The following is a 22522-nucleotide window of genomic DNA, read 5'->3' as shown; positions in this document are numbered from 1 at the left end:
TCGTACAGTAGCCTCCACCTTACCATAGAAAAATTAAAAGACGAGAGAGAGCGAAACGCTTCTCTTCTGAATGACATCAGAGAGACTATAGGCTACAGCTGGTTTGCTCTGTATTTTTAAACATAAAGAATAGTACCAGTATACTGTCGTTATGCACGAGATGATACAATATTAGTTTTGATAATATGTGATTAGACATCTCAAAAGTATGGTAAAGGTCTTCACTGTGCTATTAAAATCTTACAGATGCTTTAAGGCTCAACTTTAATCTAAATCTGAAATAATTAAAAACAAAGAGATAATTTCTGAGTACACTTCTGCAGTTCCTACAGGGCATATTTCAAAACATTCTGCCCAAAAGAAAACCACAGGATAGCATATGTCACTAATCATACCGAACATAAAAGAGTACTTGAGTAGACAACAAAAAATAATAATACAGTCACACTGGGCAATACTGGGCAAGTGTAGGGGCTGTGAATGTAAAGGAAATTAAGTTAACAAATAAAATCAACATGCTATAAACCAATGTGTAGTTGATAAAAGATGGCAATATTTGTGCTACGATGAATTTAACAATCCCCTAACAGGATGACATTAAAAAACATATATTTTCCAGGTTTACAGATCCAATAATGAAAATATTGACACTGATAACAAAGCCGTAAACTTTTGACAAAAATGCCAAAATTATGAATTTTGCCATTGATCTATTTCTTCGTTGTGAGGGCACATCATTTATTACAGGAGTTCATTGTTATTTGGCCACAATCAGTATGCCTGAGCTAAAAGGAAGGAAGATTAAAGTTTAGTATCCTGTCAACAGCACACTCATTACAAACGGAGCACAAGTTCAGATTATGAAATGATAACACAGGAAATCCTTTACAAAGGGATCATCCAGATTGACTGGAGCAATCTAGGGAAACCATGGAAAACCTAAACCTGGATGGCTGGATGGGAATTTGAACCACTGTCCTACCAAATGAGAGTCCAGTGTGTTAAGCAGTGCACCACCTGACTCGGTAAAGAGTTACTCTCATTCTGTGTGTTCTAGTTTTATTACAATATTTGCAATTATGAAATCTGCAATGTAGGTGACTTTTACTCTTTAGGCAGTCAAATAACTGACCAAGGGAGAACTAAAGAGGATGCACGGTGAAGACCAGCGACAGTAAGAAAAGGGTTTCTGACAAACACAATTTTGTTAATACTGAATAAAAATTTAAGTGTTAAAAAGTTTTTTCTGAAAATAGATTTCTGAAATGTAGCCTTATGTGGAAGTGAAATATGGCAACACTCAGTGCAAAAAAGAGGACACAAAAGGGTTTTGAAATGCGGTGTTAGGGAAGAGTGCTGGAGATTAAATAGGTAGAACAAAATGAGAAGGAAAAAACTATATGAGCCAACTTGACTAAAACAAGGGATAATTTTGTGCAACACCTCGACAGGTATCAATGAATAGTCAATTTTAAAAAGATGGAAGACTGCACTCAGCAGGTTGAAGTGGATGAAGGTTGCTGTCGTAATACAGATATGGAAAAACTTGCATAGGACAGATTAGCATGAAGAGCTACATCAAACCAATCTTCGGACTGAAGACAACAACAACAACGACTAGTTGTATGACCCCAGACAATTATGCTGTGTTCACCTATATCATAGTTCTTGCTCCATTGCAGAAAAGTTCTCCTGGGAGAAAATGTTTATTACAGTTTTCAAGGTATCAAATGAGGCACTCTGTTATACATTACACTGTTGCTAAGAATAGATGCATTTGCTAGAACACAGCAGCTATTTTATCACTTAACTATAATTACGATACAATATTATGTCTTTATCCCCAAGATATAAATTTCAGTGTCCCACACTGATGTGAGAGTACTTGGAAAGACTTTTAAGCCTGAATGCTATGTCAGCAATCAGCTTCCACATCTATCACATAGATCAATCTAACCAACAGTTTTGACACAAAATAATATTTATAAAGCTAAACACTGTGGGATAGTCAATAGGTGACTGGCATTATTAATTTACCCAACAGAAAACAAATCTTTGTAATTGATGCAAATAAAAAAAGACTGACTGAATATTATAAACAGAGTGCATCAGGAATCTCAATTGAGACCTTTTCTGTTAATCAATTACGTGAGTCATTTGAAAGCTGTTTACCTTTCACAGGTCCCTAGTATAAAGAAAATTACTTCAAATGAATCCATCATATCTACATCTATACTCTGCAAACCATTGTAAAGAGCATGGTAGAGATTCACAAATCTAACCGACCATCACTGAAACCATCATGTAATATTGTTGGTAGTCTGAATGTAGCTCATCTGTTGTAATTGTAATGCTTAGAGTCACCCCACCAACAGCCACTTATGATGCTATTGTATCAAACTTATTATGTAGACACAAAGCCGGCCGCTGGTGGCCGAGCGGTTCTGGGCGCTTCAGTTCGGAACCGCGTGACTGCTACGGTCGTAGGTTCGAATCCTGCCTCGGGCATGGATGTGTGTGATGTCCTTAGATTAGTTAGGTTTAAGTAGTTCTAAGTTCTAGGGGACTGATGACCTCAGATGTTAAGTCCCATAGTGCTCAAAGCCATTTGAACCATTTTTGTAGACACAAAACATAAAAGCAATGTAAGTAAAAAAGAAAGCCAGAAACTCTTTTGGGGTATTAAAAAACTTCTGCTTAACTGTTAAAGGTAATGAGCGATTACTGCAAAGGTGACAGACATAAATGCGGTACATACAAATATCATCACGTAGAGGACTCATTCAACATAGATGGGCAATAAAGGAGGTGGTGTATAATGAATATGAGTACAGTATTTTGAGGATACCAAGGGGCAGATCACGGTTTTATTGCTTTCCCACCTTTACCCAAACATCTTTCAGCAAATCTCACAAATTTCAATCAATTTACACACAAAAATTCTAATGAAAATAAAATAATCTCGAAAAATTGAGACCTAACTTGTAAAGATGAACATAAGTAGATAATTTTACAATAACAGTTTTAAAAAAATGTAAGTTGCGAATGATTATAAGGAGCTCAAGCAATCATTCTCAAGTAATTTCACCTTTACATATAAGTTTCCATTAGAGAAAGTACATTTGATTGAAAGTGTTATTAGGTCCACGTTATATGCGATAGCATAAAGAAAGCTGCTTATTACACACAAGGCAGACGGCCATACAATGACCAAATGTGGAACTGCACTGAGGTGACAAAAGTCATGGGACAGCGATATGCACACATACAGACAGCGGTAGTATCACATGCACAAGGTACAAAAGGGCAGTGCATTGGCAGAGCTGTCATTTGTACTCAGGCAATATATGTGAAAAGGTTTCCAACGTGATTATGGGCATACGACGGGAATTAGCACACTCTGAATGCAGAATGGTAGTTGGAGCTACACGCTTGGGAAATGGAAATCATTAAGGAATTCAAGCAATGGAAAATCCAGGATGGAATGTAACAATATTAGAGAAGGAAATTTGCTACTCACTATATAGCGGAGATGCTGAGTCACGATAGGCACAACAAAAGGATTCACACAATTATAACTTTTGGCCATTAAGGCTTTTGTCAACCATAGACACACACACACACACACACACACACACACACACATCTGCAATCTCAGACAACTCAAACCACACTGCAGTTGCCTGAGACTGCAGGCATGTGTGAGAGTTGCATTTGCGTGAGTGTGTGTGTGCGCGCGCGTGTGTGTCTATGGTTGACAAAGGCCTTAATGGCCGAAAGCTATAATTGTGTGAATCTTTTTGCTGTGCCTATCGCGACTCAGCATCTCCGCTATATGGTGAGTAGCAACTTTCCTCCTCTAATATCATTAAGGAATTCACTATTCTGAAATCCACAGTGTCAAGAGTGTGCTGAGAATACCAAATTCCTGGCATTAGCTTTCACCATGGACAACGGAGTGGCTGATGGCCTTAATGTAATGACCAAGAGCAACGGCATTTGTGCAGATTTGTCAGTGCTAACTGTCAAGCAACACTGTGTGAAATAGCTGCAGAAATCAGTGTGGGATGTATGATGAATGTATCCATTACGACAGTGCAGTGAAATTTGGTATTAATGAACTATGGCAGCAGACAACCAAAGAAAGGTGCCTTTGTTAGCAGCAAGGTATCGCCTGCAGCACCTCTCCTGTACTCTTGACCATAACAGTTGGACTCTGGGTGACTAGAAAACCATGACCTGGTGAGACGAGTCTTGATTTCAGCTGGTAAGAGCTGATGGTACAGTTCGAGTGTGGCGTAGACCCCCTGATGCCATGGATCCAAGTTGTCAACAACACACTGTGCAAGCTGGTGGTGGTTCCATATGGTGTGGTCTGTATTTACGTGGAATGGATTGAGTCCTCTGGTCCAACTGATCATTGACTGGAAATGGTTATGCCTGGCTACTTGGAGACCATTTGCAGCCATTCGTTGATTTCATGTTCCCAAACAATAATGGAATTTTTTATGGATAACAAAGTGCAATGTCATCAGGAACAATTGTTTACAATTTGTCTGAAGAACAGTCTGGACATTCGAGCAAATAATTTGGCTTGTCCAACAAAGAGCCCAATGAATATATATGGGGCTTAACTGAAAGGTCATTTCGTGCACAAAATCGTGCACTGGCCACATTTTCACAATTATGGCTGGATATAGAGGCAGCAAGCCTCAACATTTCAAAGAGGGCTTCCAATAACTTGTTGAGTCCATGCCATGTCAAGTTGCTGCACTATGCTGGGCAAAAGGAGGTCTGACACAATCTTAAGAAGTATTCCATGACTTTTGCCACCTCAGTGTAAGGTACTGTTTTAAGATTTTACAGGGAATTTGATTACTAGAGTCATATTAGTGCCTCAATATAACTTACCTTTTTACAATAAATACAAATACACTCAGAAATGACAGTTAGATGGATGGGGTAAGCAATATGTACTTTATTATTTAACAAGTGGAGAAGTAAACACATAAGTAGTAAGCTTCATAAAACTTCAGCTTGCTCTCTGCCTCTGTGGGTCCTATCATTTTTGTACAAGATAAGCATTTTTTCGTATAGAATTGTTTAAATTCAACTTTTATGGATTAAAAATGGTGCACTAGGGTAGAGGTGGAGGGGGGTGGGGTGGGGGGGGGGGGGGGTGAGAAAGTGAGACTCATATGGTAAGTTAAAATCAAGACTGAAACACTAAATGATTTTTTCTGAAACTTCTTTACCAAAGGACACAACTCAGTCTCTGCATTCAACTGTCCCATGAACGTGAAAATGGCAGACAGCAATAAGTGAGCATAGATGTGAAAAATAGATGAAAGTCTCCTTCTTATTATTAGCAGACTGCAAGTCACTTGAACCATGGAGCATACCACTTTCCTGAAAGAAAAAGATAAACATAAACAAAGAAAGACAGAAGGAAAAGAAAAAGGGGGGGTGGGGGGGGGAGTAAGTGCTCCTAAGCCACGAGACGGATCACAACTCTTTTCTGAAGACTGAGCAATTCCTACATAGGGATCAATAAGATTCCTGCAAGCACCAATTGTATGGAACCCTCCTTGTTCTCTTTGTTCATGACATTCAGAAAGCAGTAGATAGTCATATTCAGATTGATGCCATGTTTCTCGATTTCCAGAAAGCTATTCAATTGGTTGCACAAAGTTATATAGATAAAAAAAAATGTGCATATGGAATACCATATAAAGCAAATGGATCGAAGACTTCCTAGAAAACAGAACTAAGTATATCATTCTTAATGGAGAAGCTTTGTTAGATGTGAAGGCAGCATCTGGTGTGCCTCAAGATAGTGTGACAGGGTAGCACTATTCACAATACATAAAAATGGCCTGGTGGATAATACATGTAGTCGTAAGAGGCACTGACGAAACTTGAGGTGGAACTACTACAGATATCTAATCAGGGTGAAAATCCATGCCAGACTCAAATTTATTGAAAGCAAAACCCTAACATGAATGATTTATGAGTTCTGTCCATTAGTCTGAGACCATTGCCAAGCTGAATTAATGGGAGAAAAAGAAAATATTCGAAAAATGTTTTATAACTTTCCATGAGTTTGTTCGGTCAATGCATGAGCATTACAGAGATGCTCAACAAACTGCAGTTGGGTATGTTACAAGAAAGATTATGTGAATTACAAAAAGCAAAACTAAAATGATAGAAAATGAAGTTCATTCAGACAGGTAGTAATAGCCTCTCTTCCTGAATACAATTTGTGGATTTGTGAATGGAACAAGGAGGAGGAAAGTGATTCTGGAACATTACATAACCTCTATCACACACCAAATGGTAGCTAGCAGAGTACAGATGTAGATCTAGGTGTAGGGAGGACCCCTGAGGATACCTCCCTCTCCAATGATATGAGATTCAGCTTCAACTGCCTTTTCTCGGCATCACTTTTGATTATCATCTCTTGATTAACTCTGTTTGGTCAAGAACTGTTCTACATGCATCTAAGACTAAAAACAGAAATCGACTTCCAAAAGCAGATCATACGAGTACAATTTCCATTACGAATCTATTGCACCAAATTTACAGAAGAGTTATTTTACGTAAATGAAGAAATACATATCATGTGAAGTGCTATACTATTAATCTAACATAATACAGGATACAAATAAATATACAATATTAATGTCATATTGCAACTGGTTAGTGCAAAAGTATGTATGAAATATTCTTACATGGCAGTCAAATTACTGGATAAGAGAATATTTTAATGTAGACTGATTACTAAGCGTTACACCATGGGCTATTAGGGCGTGAGACACCATAGTGTATCTGCGACTGAACACTTTGCTGCAGACAGGGCATCTTGTCAAGCCGCGGTGGATGTTTCTGTGATGTGCCAAGGAGTCCTTCCTACCAAACACCTGGCCACACACGTTGCAGCTATGATCTGAAGGCACATCAGCAGCCGATGATGACAAATCCGTCTCAATTAGGTGGTGCAGAAGGGAAACTACACAGAAAAGTGCCTATATCACATAACTAACAATTTGTTTTCAACTAAAGAAACAATCAAAACGAAACATAAGAGAGATACATATCTGGTACGTAGCAACCAAACAGTCTGTGGCCTAATTTTTTTTATCTTTACACATATGAACAAGAGGGAAAGCAGTGACATTATGTGATATTCAAAGCATTCTAATATGTAAACAAGACAACCCAGAATGAAAGCTGCAAACATTAAACAAAAAAAGTGATAGTAATGGCACATTGACTGCAATGCTCAAAAGAAAAAATGAACCACAAATTTTTTGTTTCTTGTTCTAGTGTTAATTTAAAAGAAGGAATGGGTGTACACAGATAGTTCAAAGGATGAATTCTAAATTCACCTGGATGGGGAACATACAATGAGGCAACATTCAATAAACCTAGTCAAAATTTAAAAGTGAGTCAGTCAAATATATACAATGGTGGCTTTTCAGAAAGCAGGACCCTACATAAAAAAACAATGGATTGTTACACAAATGAAAACAAAAGAATATGAAAGAAGACAAAATTTTGATGTTATGCTTAAATAAAAAGGAGAAAGTAAAAGAACACAAGTTACATCTAGATATAACAAAATGGTTAAATAGCAAAGCTGATAGAAGACCTTTCAAGAAACACACATGTCAGGCAACGCAACGGTTATCTCCACTGAAAAAAAATCGAAAATAACACCATTTGTGCTTGGGAGAAAGAACCAGGTGTAATAATCAAGCAATAGAAAATCCAGGATGGAATGTAACAATATTATGAGAAGGTAAGTCGCTACTCACCATATAGCGGAGATGCTGAGTCGCAGATAGGCACAACAAAAAGACTCTCACAATTATAGCTTTCGGCCATTAGAGCCTTCTTCAACAATAGACACACATACACACATGCAAATGCGACTCTCACACACGACTGCGGTCTCAAGCAACTGAAACTACACTGTGTACAGCAGCTTCAGTGCAGGAAAAGTGGGAAGGGCGGAGTGGCGGAAAAGGACAGTAATAAAGAGAAACCGGTTGTGGTGGTGGAATGACGGCTGTGTAGTGCTGGAATGGGAACAGGGAAGGGGCTGGAAGGGTGAGGACAGTGACTAACAAAGATTGAGGCCAGAAGGGTTATGAGAATGTAGGAGGTAATAACTTTCCTAGCATTTGTGGATGATTTGTGGTCTGAAAGCCTGACAGATGCATCAGTGCAAGACAATCTTCTGGAACAAACAGCCAACAGGGCAGGGCTGGAAGGGTGAAGACAGTGACTAACAAAGATTGAGGCCAGAAGGGTTATGGGAATGTAGGATGTAATAACTTTCCTAGTATTTGTGGATGATTTGTGGTCTGAAAGCCTGACAGATGCATCAGTGCAAGACAATCTTCTGGAACAAACAGCCAACAGGGCAGACTTAAGAATCTCAGAAGAGAAAACAAAATTTATGACAAACACAAAAAGTGCTCCAAAATGTGTAACAACAGATATTGGGCTAAAAGAAAAGGCAAAAAATATAAATATTTCAGGATGACTATTCAAGTAAACAGATTAGAAAAATCTGGCTTAGAGGAAAGGACACAAAACGCAGAAAAGGTGTATGTTATAAGTAATAATACCTTCAGTAAAAAGTGTTTATCTAAAAAACTTAAAATAAAGCTCTATAACATGGTAGTGAAACCAGAATACCTGTATGCCAAGGAATGTCTATAATCAAAAAATATGATTGATGAGTTAGAAATATTAGAAAAAAGAATTATATGGAAAATAGTAGGTCCTCAGAAAAAGGCAGCATTTAGGAAATTAATAAGTAATGATGAAATTTAACAGAGCACAGAAAACATCAGAAGCAATAAGCAAGAAGAGATTACTATTCTGTGGACATATTTACAGAATGAATGACAATAGTCTCATCACACAGAGTTTCGAATTTCTTGGGGAAAAGAAATTAACTACCACCTGGATTCAAGAGGTTACAATAGATTGAGATAGGACTAACATAAGAAAAGTAGTAGCATTCGAAAGAGAGAATTTTTAAGGATAAAGTTTTAAAACTGGAAGGATTTGCAGGCAATAGGGAAAGCACAATTGACACAAAGTGATTGAAGAGAGGAAAAAGAAACACAGTGAACAATGAAGTAATTCTGGAAGAAAAGGAAAGAATAATAAAGGATTAAGAATTGAAATGGGCATGTACTCCCTAGAAGGCCCTAATGCAAGAAGATAATGGTGTCATGATTGGAATAGAAATATATGTTGTACTTTCAAACTCGTTGTCTTGTTAAAATACTAACCAGCTGAGAGACTCCTGAATAAATGTAATTATATTGCATATAGGAACCTCCAGTGAAAAACACAAGGTAATTCATGGCATTGGTTCGAGACAGATACTGCCTTTAAGATCTAAAAAAGTATAAGGCCAGTGGACCAGTCATATGTCAAAACACAGCTGATTTGATGTAATTACATTTTTCTGGAGATGTATTGATTGTCTGTACAATCACTATGAGAACCACAACCCAAAGAGAATGGCTTTCTGCACAATGAAAATTTAACGAAGTGGCACTGGACAAGAAAGAGGTAGCTATTTCATCAGTGTCATGTTATGTTTTGATGTAGCTATTTCATCAGTGTCATGTTATGTTTTGAGAAAATGTTAAAAATGCCAATGTTGCCAATTTCAAGTTTCAGCTATATTTTTATAATCAACTCCAGCAGATCATGACTGCTGTCTTAAGGCACCCCATGAAGATATTTTCATAACATAACCCAACCTAGCTCAAAAAATTTTACTTCCCTGTCAGTATGTTCACAGAGTATTAACTGTTACATTTTTCTCACTTTTCTTCCTCCTGTTACATGAAATCTGACAAAGAGAACCTCTCAAGACCTGTTCAGTTGTATTTCGATAAGTTACTATTTAAGTTATCCTAGTCTCCTGATGACAACTTGTTAGGAAGTTGAAACTGGTTAGAATAGCACTTGTGTGACCTGTGGCTGAAAAATAATTTTAAAAAATCATGTATATTTCTTCTTTTCATAATCTTTTTACCCTTTCCATTTACTATTATATTTCATGATTGTTTTTGTCTTCAATTCTTTGCCCCTTACTTGATTATTTCTTTTCATTCTTTATCCCTTACTTGATTATTTCTTTTCACATTTGTCGTCTAATAGTAGTATTCTAGCCAGGGCAATCAAATATTTATTAGCTTGCTGTCACTTATCTTATGTTTGCTCTCCAGATCTAAAGTCAGGATTAGAGAGAGAATAACAACCAAATGACATAAAAGCAAATGATTCAGCTCATGGGACAGCAGTATAATTTATCTTAAATTTTCGCGGGCAAGAGTTCCTGAAAATGGAACCATAAATGACTATTAATCCACTTCTCATTTGAGTTTCTATCTATGCCTCATTAATTTCCTTCAGACAGTTAATGTGGTGTGAAAGGCTAGCATAGTAGGCTGTGGTGATGATGGGTTGATTGGCTGATTTGGGGGAGGGGACCAAACAGTGAGATCATCAGTCAGAAAAATGAAATATCGTGTGGCTAGGGCCTCCCGTCGGGCTTTTTAAAACTGTTCTACCCAAAGCTGATCTGAATCTTTCAGGCACTTGGCCATAACAATGAATTGCATGAGCATTTAATTCACAATACAATGGAGAGCAAAAAAGGCAGCTAAGGAATCTGATGCCCAGTTTCACATTTTACCTTGAACAGAACATCTAATAGTGTTAAAAAGTCATGAATGTAGTTGGTTTTTATATTTAGTGAAGGAAAGGATTTTTTTAAAAAAATTTATTCAACTTCTTTGATTATGAGAGAGTCAAGTTTGTTCAACAACATGAAAGCACCACAGAAACAGAATCATTCAAAGCAGCAGTTGATTGAAAATTCCTGATTGTTCAGCAGACAGCAGGCAAGTAAAGTCCAAGAATCAATTTCCAATAATAAATTAAATAAAGGTTACTGAACCCCACATACATTTCATAATGTAACAACCAAAGCTACAGGAAGAGTGTTGATACTACAGTATCATACAAAAACATTTTCTACCAAACACACATTCACTGCTGTATGAAAAACACCACTTTAAGTTTCCTATGGCACACAGTTATCCACAGTTTAAATGGTACTGCTAAAGCTTTTTGTACAACCAAAACTGCTTTCAATACATAATAGCAAAAACTTTTTTCTTAACATATTTATATTGTATAAATCTTGGATTTCCAACAAAATTATTATTCACAGCCACAGTCAATAATTTTATCAACGGAAATTGGGTAGCAACTGTACCCGTTCACTTTGAAGATTGGTTTCATGTCAACAGAAATATCAATTTCACATTTTGTAAAACCAGAACTTCCTCTAATGCGTGACATAATGGAGTCACAACTAAAGTACAAATATTAGTATGGTAGGTGGTAAAAGAATCTTCAGAAAAAGTAATGTTCTCCCAGTCAAATTTTTAGAGAAGATACATCAGCTGAAACACTGAAATCCTGCAGCTAGATAGTTTCCTACTACTGGAGGAACACTACAGCTCAGTACATTTTTGATAGCAAAGATAAGGCACAATTACTAGTCAAACAGTGGTGTAAATAAAATACATGTCTTGACTGTGATACGTTTTCTATTGGTCAGTCAGGCTGAGACATGGCAGCTAAATTTGCTGAACATGTGTTGCAGAATTCTGACTTCAAATTTGCTGAGCACGTACTGAGTGAAGGTAACAGCTATCGGCCAGTCATATGTCCTCCACATATCCAAGAGCAAGAACTGAATCTCTTGGAAGCCCTAAAGATCAACAAACACAGTCCTCATTAATATTAATGAACACAGTTTTAGTACTTCCTCCTGCCTCTAGTTCACTAAGGCATTTCTCCAATTCTTCTCACATGGACTGTTCCTGTTTTTCAGTGTATTTATTTATTTTATTGTGACAGTCTATGTATTACATATATTCTGTTGTTTTATTGTACATATTTTCTACAATGGAAGCATTTCTTCATAAAAATGATACAGAATTTAGCTGTTAGCAATTCTATCTTTTATCTGTCTCTGCATCACCTTTCATGTGTTGTGTAGTACCTCTTCAAGTTATAATTCAATACTCTTGTGTAATATTTATTTGATTTGACTGAGACTGTTAATTTACTTGAAATTGTTACATAGATGAGTACATTGTTTCACTGCACACACATTCTCTCTTCTATGAGTGTAATTCTATGTTAATGATGTTAGGACCCCCCTCCAAAAAAAACTTAATTTTTTTCTGGTTTGTTCCCTTTACATAAATTTACTGTTTAGCTTCAACACTTGGACTCAGGACCTTTGCATTTCACGGGCTAAGACCCTGAATTAAAGATTTGCTAGGAAGTTTCATTTTCAATGTTGTTCACCAGTAATGTATCCTCTATGACGATGATAGGCAGATAATCTGCGATGGCTTTGTACGTCGAAAACCAGTACAAATTAATGATGCAGAACATCCACAATTTTGTGCTTTTCATTATAATTGTACAAAAGAATTTAATAATTTTTGAAACATTAGAATATTTATACATATGTAATTAGAAACAAAAAATTCAGCAATACATTCAAGGTCAAGATACATAGACATGAAATACAGTTAATTTCATGTTTGTCCAAGTTAATTTCATGTTTGTCCACTAAACAACTTGTAATGCACAGCTGATAGGTGCAATTTCATGTTGTACACTCGGCTGAATACTTTGTGGCAAACTGGGCACACTGTATGTCCTTGGTGAGAGCGTTTGTGGTGAGACAGTGAATCTGGGTGAGAGAATGATTTGCCACATTCAGTGCACCAGAAAAGTTGGGAGGACTCATACGGAATGCTTCCACCAAATTCACTTCTGAGCAATGTTTCTGAGAAAGAAAAACATACTGACAATGTCAAAACAATATTTTACACTCTCACATAAAACAAATTTAAGTACCTTACTATGGGCAATAGGGAGACTAACACTTCCTCATAAATGAATGTATTCCAAAATTATACAACATAATGAATATTGACAATGTTTGCAATAGAAGACAGGGATTTTATTTAATACGTAACAAAGCAGCAATAACAACAGCAGGGCTGAATGACAAATAAAATTAAAAATTCAGTTTGATCAGAAAGGTGAAGTATCAACAGTTACTTACAGAAATTAAACACTCTGAAAGTCAGAGAGCTTGCCATATTTGTAAATCTATGTATCTGTCTTTCAGAAATTGGTAAATAAACACTTCTCTGTTCTTTCATGAAGACTTCTTGACATTAACAAGGTTGGGACTTTTTCTATAAAGAACACAGATGTTACTCTAACAGCAGCAGATTGTAGCATAAATATGGGAACATTACTGCTAAAACCCAGGAGCACAATTAAGTGAACAGGATAAGAAACCTCTGAAGTTACTTACATTAGTATGTCATCTGTAGCACTTTGGGGTATCTACACTGCCAGAAAAGAACTGCAACACCCTCAAGGACAAGGCTATTTTATTGACAAGTGATGTGACAGATTGTTCATTATTGTATGAGTATATGACAACAAATACAGACCAAGTGAAACACATTTGCCACAGCACAGGGGGCCCAAACAGTTGCACTGAAACACAATGGACCATCCTCTGGCAGCAATGCCAACACGTATTCTCAGACAACCATGCGGTTGACTATCCCCAAACATTTCACACCTTTTGTTGCAATTCAGCAGTAATTCTTAGAGGTTCTGGAAAGTGAATAAGTTCCCATTTCACCATGTCCCGTACCTGTTCAATTGATGTGAGATTTGGTGATCATGCTGGCCAGAGCAGTTGTGTACACCAAGAAGAGTACATTGCATTGCAGCAATCATATGCGAATGTGCACTGTCCCGCTGAAAAAGCACATCACCGCCCTGTCAAAAAAAGGCCAGTAGAATGGGGATAACAACGTGTGTAATTCAGCAGGCACTGGTAACTTTACCCTGTTGAAACACAAAATATGACCGCAAATTGTAACTGATGGCTCCCTATAACATGAAGCATGGTGGGGGACCTATCTGTCGCAGGCGAGTACACTCCGGAATTAGCTGCTCATCAGGTCTACATCATACACATGCATGTTCATCATTCTCACACAAAGAGAATCTACTCTCATCACTGAAGACAACTGAGAATCATTCCACTCTCCAGTGAATACTTTCATGAGACCAGAATTGCAGTGCTTGGCAATGTCATGCTGTCAGTGGCAGCTTGCCCATACGCACATGTGATCTTAGTCCTGTTATGAACAGGCAGTTCCCAATGGTCCTTGGGATTCATCAGTTGCAACATGTGCCCACACCTCTTCCATGGATGACATTCGATTGGCAACTGTTGTTCTAACACTGCATCAATCTCGATGTGCATCCACACTATGTGGGTGTCCAGAACCTTGTCTATGGGTATGGTAAAGTTCCACAGACCACTTTTGTGAGAAGTGACAACACACGATACACTGTGACCAATAGGTGAGGCAACCAGTCGGTATGTCCATTTTGGTTACCGCAGGCACATTTTGTGAATCTGTTCAAATGGCTAAAGTTGTTCAGCAGGAGTACATACTTGTCAGCAGTGCACAGTTGTATGGTAGAATGGATGCTGTATACTGTTCACCTAACTCAGAAACAGTTACTGCCTGCAGAGACAAAACAGAGGACACACAAGATAGCCCTCTAGAGTCAAAACAGAGGGCACACAGAGAGCGTCCGCAGCACTGTATGATTGCCAGTGTCTGGCAAATGTCTCTACAACACCTTAGTATGTACAGGGTGCAGCAGCGATCATAGTAGGATATGAAAAACACACCATCAGGCAATAACTATAATTTATTTTTTACCTCTTATGTCAATTAATAGTTAAAGGTATGCCATTTACTAATGTGTAAGTCGCTGTCCATTGCGTGGATTACTTTTTGAATATGACTCCAGTCAAATGATGCACCCTCTGCGCAACACATTCATCTAGGCAGCGTTGGAAGCTTTCCATAACTCGGCATAAAATATTCCATGGGGCATAGCTGACGGCAGTTTTGATGCGATCCTTCAACTCATGAATGGTGGCACAATGTGTTCGGAACACTTCTTGCTTCAGGTAGCCCCAAAGGAAAAAGTATGCACATGAAAGGTCAGGTGAGCGAGGCGGCTAGGAAATGTCACCAAAATGGGAAATTACTCTACCGGGAAATGTCTGTCGAAAGAAATCCAAGCAAAATCTGGCTGTGTGCGAGGTCACTCCGTCTTGTTGAAACCATAATTGTTCCACATCCACATCGACCGTACCTAATTGGGGAAGAATGAAGTCTTGAAGCATCTTTAGGAAGTGTTCACTGGTGACAGTTACAGCCACACTGCTGTCATCCTTAGAGAAGTAAGGGCCAATAATCGCAAAGGAAGCAACTCCACACCACATTGTGATATGCAAACTATGTAAGGGCTTGATGCGCAGTTCATGTGGGTTTACATCACTCCAATAACGCATATTCTGTTTATTCACCGAACCACATAACTTGAAATGAGCTTCATCTGACATCGGGATGGTGTGCAACAATCGTGGATTTTGGTGAAGATCACGCATGGTTAAGCAGAATGTTTCGCTTAAAACCCAATCACAAGGCCTAATTTCCTGAACAATCTGCAGCTTATATGGGTGAAAATGGAGATCTTCGTGCAATATTCTCCTGAAAGACCAATCGGGCAAATGCACAGTTTGCGCGTGACAACAAGCAGACCTGTTTGGGCTACGCAATAGTGCAGCACGAACATTTTCCATGGCTTCTGTTGTCTGCACAGTTATTTCACTTCTTCCCTGTTTGCCATTGCAAACAGAACCTGTTGTTCAAAATGCACGTACCCATCTCACAATGGTCCTTCCACCTGAAATTTTCCCATGATGTCCAAGTTGAAATGGTGCCGAAATAGATGCTGGGTAGCAATAACAGAGTCTTTATTCTTGAAATAACTTTCAACAGCAAAGGCACGATGCTGTGCACTCCACTAATGCTGTGCACTCCACCGCTCCATATCACTGTCACACTCGAAATGGCAGCTCATTAGTGCATGAATGCAGCACGAGCTGGCGTGCATTCCTGCAGTATGTCACTGTACTATGCAAGTCAAATTATGCTATGAACGCTGCTGCATCCTTTACATATTATACCCTGGTGCCATTGGACACAGTCATTGAGGGTTTTGCATTTTTTTCCCAGCAGTTTCTGAAATAATCAACAACATGGTTATCAAAATCCACTGATATGACAGGAGTAAAATCTGTTTTTTCAATCACAGGAAGGTAAGGGCAGTACTTCCTCCTTCCACACCAAGTAATTTCTCTTGTCGTGAAATTTTTGCCACATAGTTCACATCAGTGAAATATCAACAAGTTTATACAAAGTTCCAGTTCAGAAAAATTTTATTTTACGAAGATCAGCAAACGTAAATAAAAATCAGAAGTATTATTATACACCAAAAATAAAACTAAAAAACCAATGAGTTTGAAACTATATTATCGTATTTTACTGAAATTTTATTTTTTACCATTACTTCTTAAGTGTAGCAACATTTATATGGTGCTTGATGTGATGAAAAGATCAACACTAAGGTCATATTCTTTTTTTAAATACCTGTCACATAACAGATAATTTCATTGTAGCCCTATTATTTCAAAATAATTCAAAATGGTGTTTGGTTTTACTTTTTCTGAGTTTACTGAGGGCTAGAAGTAACATTCTTTCCTTGTTTACAACTTTTAAGTGTTCAGTTCCAACTATTCCTCGCCCAATCCAAAATGTCAATTTTTTGTTTTTTAGATGTGTGAAAAAAACTAATGCCATAATTGAAACAATAAAGAGAAAATTCCACCTTATTCCTTTCTGTCATGTCCCCCCCCCCCCCCCCCCCCTCCCCTTTCTATTTTTCTCTCTCATCCTCCACCACGCAGCCTGCATATTGCCATGGTTTAGTTGGTGAAAATTTTTTAATACGTTTTTGTACAGACAACAGCAGTGGGGAAGAAACACAGGATGTTAAGCGAGAATCTTCCACAGAATTTTAAATTAGGCCAGAAAAATTGGAAAACAATTGAATTAACCTAGATAATAAAACTTTTGGATGAATGTGTAAACATTTCAGCAGAGACCTGGTAGCGATAACTGGGGGAACCTGGTAAAACATAAAATAAGAGTTGATACTGAACACACTAATGTTGATTTTCTGGAGGTGAAAATGTACTAAGAACAACCTTGGGTTAGCACTGTTGTAAAGCAGGTAAAGCTGTCTGGATTCCCTCGGACAGCTGTGAGGTATCATATCAGTGGGTATATACAAAGACATACCTATAATTGTCTATACCTTGGGGGTTAGATACATGAGATATCTTTTATTTGTTAATTTCAAGAATCAGGCAGACAATTTTAAGTTGTTCTCAAGAACACAACAGTGCTTTATTAAGAATGGTCATATTGGAGGCAGTGTGCCCTTATCTTTCTCTGACTTTTAACAGTCTTATCCAGCAACTTAATGGGGGCTCTATGGTATGACATGGGGTCTGAAATTTGGTGCCACATGGTTTGCCTCACTTTACCATACCACCGCTAGAAATGAATGAAGTGTCAAGTAACAGAAAAAATCCTAAGACTGATCGAGGACAGAGGACCTTTTGATCTGTAGTCCGACACACACTTAAGTCAGAGAATGGAACTGATGGCCCTCTGAAGTCATCGCACAATGTTACTAGGATTGCAAAGAATATTGTCTGTGGTCACTATGAGTATTTTATTTAATTTTAATAAATTACTGGTTTCAAAATTTGAATATCCCATTATCAAATTAAATATAAACCACATGTCATACGGCCAATGTGTGTAATGTTGATCCATTGATCATATAACCAATGTGTTGACAACACAATTACAATGAACAAATAACTATCAGCACTTAGGGTGGTAAGCACCAGAGTAGTATACGTTACTCTTGTAGAAACTCTTACCTCTTTAGTCTGGACTACTTTAGTAAATTACTTCTGTAGTAATACACTCTTTTAGTTGCTGTTGGAGAGCTCAATTCTATTTACTTCTTCAGTTGTAACTAAAGTAGTAATTCCTTTTTACTAAAGAAGTAAGCCACTTCTGCACACTGCTGACATTTGCATTACATTCCCTCTCTGAAAATATTGATTGTCAGCAGACATTGCATCACCTTTTGCGTAACTTATGTTCACTGCTATAATTTTAGACACTAGAAAGGATTCCCCCCCCATGAACCATGGACCTTGCCGTTGGTGGGGAGGCTTGCGTGCCTCAGCGATACAGATAGCCGTACCGTAGGTGCAACCACAACGGAGGGGTATCTGTTGAGAGGCCAGACAAACATGTGGTTCCTGAAGAGGGGCAGCAGCCTTTTCAGTAGTTGCAAGGGCAACAGTCTGGATGATTGACTGATCTGGCCTTGTAACAATAACCAAAACGGCCTTGCTGTGCTGGTACTGCGAACGGCTGAAAGCAAGGGGAAACTACAGCCATAATTTTTCCCGAGGGCATGCAGCTTTACTGTATGGTTAAATGATGATGGCGTCCTCTTGGGTAAAATATTCCGGAGGTAAAATAGTCCCCCATTCGGATCTCCGGGTGGGGACTACTCAAGAGGATGTCGTTATCAGGAGAAAGAAAACTGGCGTTCTACGGATCGGAGCGTGGAATGTCAGATCCCTTAATCGGGCAGGTAGGTTAGAAAATTTAAAAAGGGAAATGGATAGGTTGAAGTTAGATATAGTGGGAATTAGTGAAGTACGGTGGCAGGAGGAACAAGACTTCTGGTCAGGTGACTACAGGGTTATAAACACAAAATCAAATAGGGGTAATGCAGGAGTACGTTTAATAATGAATAGGAAAATAGGAATGCGGGTAAGCTACTACAAACAGCATAGTGAACGCATTATTGTGGCCAAGATAGATACGAAGCCCACACCTACTACAGTAGTACAAGTTTATATGCCAACTAGCTCTGCAGATGACGAAGAAATTGAAGAAATGTATGATGAAATAAAAGAAATTATTCAGATTGTGAAGGGAAACGAAAATTTAATAGTCATGGGTGACTGGAATTCGAGTGTAGGAAAAGGGAGAGAAGGAAACATAGTAGGTGAACATGGATTGGGGGACAGAAATGAAAGAGGAAGCCGCCTGGTAGAATTTTGCACAGAGCACAACATAATCGTAACTAACACTTGGTTTAAGAATCATGAAAGAAGGTTGTATACATGGAAGAACCCTGGAGATACTAAAAGGTATCAGATAGATTGTATAATGGTAAGACAGAGATTTAGGAACCAGGTTTTAAATTGTAAGACATTTCCAGGGGCAGATGTGGACTCTGACCACAATCTATTGGTTATGACCTGTCGATTAAAACTGAAGAAACTGCAAAAAGGTGGGAATTTAAGGAGATGGGACCTGGATAAACTGAAAGAACCAGAGGTTGTACAGAGATTCAGGGAGAGCATAAGGGAGCAATTGACAGGAATGGGGGAAATAAATACAGTAGAAGAAGAATGGGTAGCTTTGAGGGATGAAGTAGTGAAGGCAGCAGAGGATCAAGTAGGTAAAAAGACGACGGCTAGTAGAAATCCTTGGGTAACAGAAGAAATATTGAATTTAATTGATGAAAGGAGAAAATATAAAAATGCAGTAAGTGAAACAGGCAAAAAGGAATACAAACGTCTAAAAAATGAGATCGACAGGAAGTGCAAAATGACTAAACAGGGATGGCTAGAGGACAAATGTAAGGATGTAGAGGCCTATCTCACTAGGGGTAAGATAGATACCGCCTACAGGAAAATTAAAGAGACCTTTGGAGATAAGAGAACGACTTGTATGAATATCAAGAGCTCAGATGGAAACCCAGTTCTAAGCAAAGAAGGGAAAGCAGAAAGGTGGAAGGAGTATATGGAGGGTCTATACAAGGGCGATGTACTTGAGGACAATATTATGGAAATGGAAGAGGATGTAGATGAAGATGAAATGGGAGATACGATACTGCGTGAAGAGTTTGACAGAGCACTGAAAGACCTGAGTCGAAACAAGGCCCCCGGAGTAGACAATATTCCATTGGAACTACTGAAGGCCGTGGGAGAGCCAGTCCTGACAAAACTCTACCATCTGGTGAGCAAGATGTATGAAACAGGCGAAATACCCTCAGACTTCAAGAAGAATATAATAATTCCAATCCCAAAGAAAGCAGGTGTTGACAGATGTGAAAATTACCGAACTATCAGTTTAATAAGTCACAGCTGCAAAATACTAACACGAATTCTTTACAGACGAATGGAAAAACTAGTAGAACCCAACCTCGGGGAAGATCAGTTTGGATTCCGTAGAAACACTGGAACACGTGAGGCAATACTGACCTTACGACTTATCTTAGAAGAAAGATTAAGGAAAGGCAAACCTACGTTTCTAGCATTTGTAGACTTAGAGAAAGCTTTTGACAATGTTGACTGGAATACTCTCTTTCAAATTCTGAAGGTGGCAGGGGTAAAATACAGGGAGCGAAAGGCTATTTACAATTTGTACAGAAACCAGATGGCAGTTATAAGAGCTGAGGGACATGAAAGGGAAGCAGTGGTTGGGAAGGGAGTAAGACAGGGTTGTAGCCTCTCCCCGATGTTGTTCAAACTGTATATTGAGCAAGCAGTAAAGGAAACAAAAGAAAAATTCGGGGTAGGTATTAAAATTCATGGAGAAGAAATAAAAACTTTGAGGTTCGCCGATGACATTGTAATTCTGTCAGAGACAGCAAAGGACTTGGAAGAGCAGTTGAATGGAATGGACAGTGTCTTGAAAGGAGGATATAAGATGAACATCAACAAAAGCAAAACAAGGATAATGGAATGTAGTCTAATTAAGTCGGGTGATGCTGAGGGAATTAGATTAGGAAATGAGGCACTTAAAGTAGTAAAGGAGTTTTGCTATTTGGGGAGCAAAATAACTGATGATGGTCGAAGTAGAGAGGATATAAAATGTAGGTTGGCAATGGCAAGGAAAGCGTTTCTGAAGAAGAGAAATTTGTTAACATCCAGTATTGATTTAAGTGTCAGGAAGTCATTTCTGAAAATATTCGTATGGAGTGTAGCCATGTATGGAAGTGAAACATGGACGATAAATAGTTTCGACAAGAAGAGAATAGAAGCTTTCGAGATGTGGTACTACAGAAGAATGCTGAAGATTAGATGGGTAGATCACATAACTAATGAGGAAGTATTGAATAGGATTGGGGAGAAGAGAAGTTTGTGGCACAACTTGACCAGAAGAAGGGATCGGTTGGTAGGACATGTTCTGAGGCATCAAGGGATCACCAATTTAGTATTGGAGGGCAGCGTGGAGGGTAAAAATCTTAGAGGGAGACCAAGAGATGAATACACTAAGCAGATTCAGAAGGATGTAGGTTGCAGTAGGTACTGGGAGATGAAAAAGCTTGCACAGGATAGAGTAGCATGGTGGGCTGCATCAAACCAGTCTCAGGACTGAAGACTACAACAACAACAACAACAGAAAGGATTATTGAATTGAATTATTAAAATTGGAAAATCTAAATGCTGTTGTACTAATTAATGATAAGATCTGTGTATTACAAAAAAAAAAAAAAAAAAAAAAAAAAGTGCTATTAATGGATGAATCTATTGTTAACACCATCACCTACAGCTATCAACATCCATTGTTGGTTGGTGACATGTATTAATTTAAACAGCACTTTGAGATACGAGCTAGCAGCAACATGGAGGTAGCCAGGAAACGCTAAAAAAAACATGCCAGAAAATGAAAAATGAGCAGTTTGCTGAAATAATGAAAACATACAAAACTACTATTGAATCTAAAAAGCACAATGTAATCATGTTATAAAGGAAAAAGGATGCTTGGGAAAAAGTACACATTGAATACAACGCAGAAGCTTTTACACATAGACCACAAGATCAGCTTAAAGTAATCTGTAAGGACATGAAATCGAAAGCAAAGAAAACGAAAGCTAAATGTAATCAAGAACAGTTTCAAACTAGCGGTGGAGTAGGTGAGACGAAGATCGATGATATAAGCCAAATGGTTGTTGATATGACCCCACAAGTTTTTGAGGGGATAGCTGGTGTTAACGACAATGGCTTGTCTGAAAATAATGTGATACTTTCAAGCAACTTCGATGATGATAACTGCTCTGAACATAGCAATGAAACTGCTGAAGGCGGAACTTTATCCCATAGTCATGAACCTCGGCCTGCAGTCTGGTGGAAGCATATCAGATGATGCGTCCAGCAAAAGAGAGAGAGACCATGCAGTTGTAGTGAAGAACCAAGCGTTGTTGAAAACAGCAGACGAGCTTCATTCCTTTAAAATGCATTTAATACAAGAGGAATACAATGCAAAAATGTTTGTTAATAGAAGGACAAAGAGAAAACATAGAAGAAAGTGTAACCTTAAAATGG

At 38.2% G+C, this 22522-nt stretch overlaps 1 protein-coding gene across 9 annotated transcripts in view; it reads right to left on the bottom strand.

Moving 5' to 3' along the window:
- LOC124596602 (protein bric-a-brac 2-like) overlaps window positions 1–22522 on the bottom strand; it is a 528908-nt gene that overhangs the window by 306037 nt on the left and 200349 nt on the right. The window contains exon 7 of one of the 9 annotated variants that reach the window (XM_047135814.1): window positions 12620–12913. The exons of the other annotated variants lie outside the window; for them this stretch is intronic. Within the exon in view, the coding sequence (XP_046991770.1) occupies window positions 12681–12913 (233 nt within the window). The 3' untranslated portion in view covers window positions 12620–12680. Of the gene's footprint in view, window positions 1–12619; window positions 12914–22522 lie in introns of those variants that run through there. 9 annotated transcript variants of the gene reach the window in all.

The sequence above is a fragment of the Schistocerca americana genome, chromosome 2 (genome assembly GCF_021461395.2).
Source record: "Schistocerca americana isolate TAMUIC-IGC-003095 chromosome 2, iqSchAmer2.1, whole genome shotgun sequence".
NCBI lineage: Eukaryota > Metazoa > Arthropoda > Insecta > Orthoptera > Acrididae > Schistocerca > Schistocerca americana.
The sequence above is the reverse complement of the archived record's forward strand: the minus strand, read 5'-3'. Positions and strand labels throughout refer to the sequence as shown.